This window comes from Micropterus dolomieu, linkage group LG18, assembly GCF_021292245.1.
Source record: "Micropterus dolomieu isolate WLL.071019.BEF.003 ecotype Adirondacks linkage group LG18, ASM2129224v1, whole genome shotgun sequence".
NCBI lineage: Eukaryota > Metazoa > Chordata > Actinopteri > Centrarchiformes > Centrarchidae > Micropterus > Micropterus dolomieu.
Window position 1 is genome coordinate 12,371,395 of NC_060167.1, and position 4,778 is coordinate 12,376,172.

The 4,778-nt window shown below is 40.2% G+C and overlaps 1 protein-coding gene across 1 annotated transcript in view; it reads left to right on the forward strand.

Moving 5' to 3' along the window:
• tspan2a (tetraspanin 2a) overlaps positions 1–4,071 on the forward strand; it is a 10,338-nt gene extending 6,267 nt beyond the window's left edge. The window contains exons 3-9 of the mRNA XM_046028963.1: positions 1,844–1,941; positions 2,563–2,637; positions 2,726–2,818; positions 2,924–2,995; positions 3,183–3,266; positions 3,445–3,513; positions 3,624–4,071. Coding sequence (XP_045884919.1) covers positions 1,844–1,941; positions 2,563–2,637; positions 2,726–2,818; positions 2,924–2,995; positions 3,183–3,266; positions 3,445–3,510 — 488 coding nt within the window. The 3' untranslated portion in view covers positions 3,511–3,513; positions 3,624–4,071. The remainder of the gene's footprint in view (positions 1–1,843; positions 1,942–2,562; positions 2,638–2,725; positions 2,819–2,923; positions 2,996–3,182; positions 3,267–3,444; positions 3,514–3,623) is intronic.
• The last annotated feature ends 707 nt before the right edge of the window (positions 4,072–4,778 follow it).

Below are 4,778 nucleotides of genomic sequence, written 5' to 3' on the forward strand. Positions count from 1 at the left end.
TGAAACACTGAAAGGGGACGATCTGCAATGAGTACTTTAAGTACCTTTTGCTGATAATACTTCTGTAATTTTAGTTTGAATGCAGAACTTTTACTGGGTAAAAGTGTTGCTACTTTTACTCAAGAAACGACTGCACAAGCACTGATCTGTCCTGGAGCGGCGCTTGATGTAAGGCAACAACAGACTGCAACAGATTGCTGAATGCAAAGTTATCAATTCATCTACATATCTGAAAGAGCGTGCATAAGATCGACCGGCAGTCTTACTTAGGAGCCTTAGCAACAAAATAAATATCATCATGAGCTTCCTGAGCAGAATGGTAGAGTCCACATTTACCTCTAGCAAAGAGGCTAAACAGAGCAATACCATAACAAGGCAGCATTCTCTGTGGGTGAATCACTCTCCATTCTGACACCTCTGTTCTGTGCATATAAAAGATGCAGACAGAGAGAAACCTGAGACACAGCGAGATGTTTACATTCACTGATATGTACTTCTACAAGCTACCAGCGCTAACAAGGAGGAAGTAGCAGTTGGAAGTTGCCTGCCAGATAGCTCCAGTTTCACTTAGAGGAAGTGCAACAGTAAAATAGTGCATGTTAAAGTCAGTGATTAAGTGATGGAAAACATCACGAGCCAAGATCAGTTCTCTGTAGACACTTTGTATATACAGTAGAAGCTGTCTTGGCCCATTATATTTTCCATTGCTAACCCAGACACTCTGCTTTGAAGCAGCGTATCCCTCGCCTCCGTCCCCCATCTCTTCACCTCATCTTTACCTTCCCTTTCGTTCAACAGCAGGAAAACAACAGCTTGCCATCCCCCCATGTGGATTAATTAAATTGCTGCAGTGGTTGCTGTCTATGTCACTGATTAGGCCCTTAGCATGGACCTCAGGGACCAGTCCGGTGTATAGTTACAGTGTAAAGGGCTCAGTAGTGAGGCCTGGGAGCAGGGGAGTAGACAGGGAGAGGTGACGACATCCAGGAGCTGGTGGAGGATTATGTCTAATTCTGCAGCAATCAAACCCGTGAAAATGTGATTTGCCTTTCTACCAGACAGATGGCATCTGTTTAACTGCTTTACCCTGCAGGACCATGAATGCATCAAATCTGAGTAATTGGAAACAACACTAATGTATCAAAAGAGTTACCCAGAAGCCTTGTTTCTCAATCAACTTTAATTCAAATGTGACCGTGATACTGCACAGAGTCTGACTGTACCTCTGAGACATATATAGATGGGGAGGATTTCCAGCTTTTAGTAGCTTGCCTGCAGCAGGACATATCCAGCGCCTTGTTTTGTTCAACACACTGACAGATGGGCACTGCAGGTTTGAGTTACTGGACTGCCTCTAAAAGCACCAATCCATCTTGAAACCCATATTGCACGTAATTTAGACTCAGTGACCACTACAGCAGGACACAGTTCATACACCGATCATAAATCTGACAGATTAAATATTTTCAGTTATCACTCATGATATACCAAGTGGAGGCAAAAAATACCATCTCACAACAGTGAGCCAAACAATAAAAAGTGCTGGCAGATTGAGTCAGAGATTCTCTTTGTGTCTCAGATTTCTTTCATCCCATCTCAAAGTTTCTAAAATTCACAAGCTGCTGAACTGAAGAAGTAGGCTTATAATCAGACTTAATTGTGTGTGTGTGGGGGGGGGGGGGGGTTAAAGCTACTCAAGGAATTTCCGCCTACAAGTTAGCCAAACACAACAACAGTCTTTTTATAAACATTGCACAATTGGTGAATTCTTTATTTCCTGATTTATTTCTGCAGAGCATTTTACAGTTCAAAGTTCTAATCTATCTGCCTTTTCTCGCCTCAGCTGTGTACATCCTTCTCGGTGCAGGAGGGTTGATGATGATCGTTGGATTCTTTGGTTGTTTTGGGGCTGTACGTGAATCTCAGTGTCTTCTGGCATCGGTGGGTTGAAATGCTCCAAAGTGCTGCCTCTCGTGGCATTACTCATGCACTATAGTGTTGTGTTTACATATTCCTTTACTACAGATATACTGTATGCGACACAGTCCCTCTGAATATTTTAGGGTAATGCTGTATTTTTACATGTGTGTCATTTCTAAATTATTTCCTTGTGATTTCTATGAAGCTTCCTGAAAAGATCTACATGCAATGTGGTACTAATTCTAGGGGAAATAGAGTTTGATTGGTATATTTCCAATTAATTAATCCCAATTAATTGCTAGTGTAACCAAAGTCAGTGCACAGCAGGTGAAAGCAATGTGAGGTTTGCCAGCAGACAAGTATACAATTTAAAAAGTCTGGGGATTAATATTTCTCATAATAAATGGACAATTTAATATTTACTTTGGTTAAAATTGAGATTTTTTTTTCTTTCAAGGATATTCATATTTTCCCTTGAAGTAAAGTTGTGCCAAATTAGTTCTTCTCAGGAGACTTCCCTAGGAAATTGACAAAACAATCTCAGAGATTGTTTGCGAAATGATTAGGAAATGACTTGTAAAATTAAGTTACCTTCTTCATCGCTAGAAGGCAATAACAATCCTCTTTTTTTCTGTTCTGCAGTTCTTTGCTTGTCTTCTGATAATCTTTGGAGCAGAGATCGCTGCTGGTGTGTTTGGATTCATGAACAAGGAACAGGTACAACAAATTAAGCACTTAATTTTTTGAAACAGATTGTAATATGGCTTCTAAATTTGCAACCAAAAATGTCTTTTATCAATAATAGATTGTTGAGGAAGTCCAAAAGTTTTACAGTAGCTCCATCGCTGATGTCTCCAATTCAAATGCCACTGCAATAGCATCGATTTACCACAAAACTGTGAGTAAAACTTGGCTTGTGTTCAGTTGCCTCCTTCACATGGTTGTCACAATTAACACCACCTGCATCAAAACTTTATTCTTTTTGTACTTTTTACATGAACAGCTGAACTGTTGTGGAGGCTCTACATCTGACACATCTAACACACTTTGTGAAGAGACTGCAGAGGACACACAGGTGAACTCATGGCTGCTATGACACGTTACACCCACATGATGGCAGTACAGCCTCATTTTAAAAGAGCAGCTGGAATTAAGTATCAAATCTAAAGTTCACATAAAATCATTCACAGCAAGATCATGTACAGTACTTGTAATTAACAATATTAATGTTTTACTGTTGTTGTTGTTGTTGTTGTTGTTAGGACTGTCTCACTGCAATAACAGGCTTCTTTGATGAAAAGCTGCATATTATTGGATACATTGGGATTGGTGTCGCAGGAGTGATGGTGAGAATGTTCAAAACCTTGAATTTAAACTTCATAAACCCAGAAATGGTGATTCCACTTCACATTCATTTTTAAACTATCTATCCTCACTTGCAATTCGCTGGTTATGCTGGGTTGTGATACTTTACATGAAGCTCCACAGATGTTTTAACGTGTTCCAAAATGTGTGTGATTTCAGATCATAGGAATGATCTTCAGTATGGTTCTGTGTTGTGCCATCAGGAACAACAGGGAGGTTATATAGATGGTAAGTTGACTCACCCCCCACCCAGCCAGCTACACTGATCCTTTCATAAGCAATCCATCTGCATAAGAAGGGAAACACTAAAGTTACCATTTCAATGTCATTTCTTATAGTCCAGAGAGAGAGGACAATACATCCCAGTTGTTCACTGGCCAAATTCAACACGATACGCTGGATCGTTATCCTTCACACCTTCTCCTCAACTCCACCAGCACTAAAAGTGTATTTCTCTTTCCATAACACATACTCTGCTTTTGGCACAACTCTGTGACATTCCTCCATTTTAATATATTTTTGTTTTATTGCTGGCGCTCCACAGAGGTGACAGCGCAGTACAAGAAGCCTTCTTTGACACAGGAATGTTGTGTGTTGCTGTAAATATGGACACCTACTTTATGCACTTGCTGTTAACATTATTTATCGTGCCCTTTATAGCCCGTTTTATGGAATTTACAGGCCTTATGCCAAAAATACTTTGTGTGCTTAAATGTTTTGAGGACTAGTCTACCTTTTCACAGCAAATTTCCATTACGTGCCTATTTAGTCAGAGACAAGCCTCCAGCTACCGTGCTATTTATCTATTCCTCGTGATTTGAATATGTACAGTGCCTTGCGAAAGTATTCGGCCCCCTTGAACTTTTCAACCTTTTGCCACATTTCAGGCTTCAAACATAAAGATATAAAACTGTAATTTTTTGTGAAGAACCAACAACAAGTGGGACACAATCATGAAGTGGAACGAAATTTATTGGATATTTCAAACTTTTAACAAATAAAAAACTGAAAAATAGGGCGTGCAAAATTATTCAGCCCCCACGTTAATACTTTGTAGCGCCACCTTTTGCTGCGATTACAGCTGTAAGTCGCTTGGGGTACATCTCTATCAGTTTTGCACATCGAGAGACTGAAATTTTTGCCCATTCCTCCTTGCAAAACAGCTCGAGCTCAGTGAGGTTGGATGGAGAGCGTTTGTGAACAGCAGTTTTCAGTTCTTTCCACAGATTCTCGATTGGATTCAGGTCTGGACTTTGACTTGGCCATTCTAACACCTGGATATGTTTATTTGTGAACCATTCCAGTGTAGATTTTGCTTTATGTTTTGGATCATTGTCTTGTTGGAAGACAAATCTCCGTCCCAGTCTCAGGTCTTTTGCAGACTCCATCAGGTTTTCTTCCAGAATGGTCCTGTATTTGGCTCCATCCATCTTCCCATCAATTTTAACCATCTTCCCTGTCCCTGCTGAAGAAAAGCAGGCCCAAACCATGAT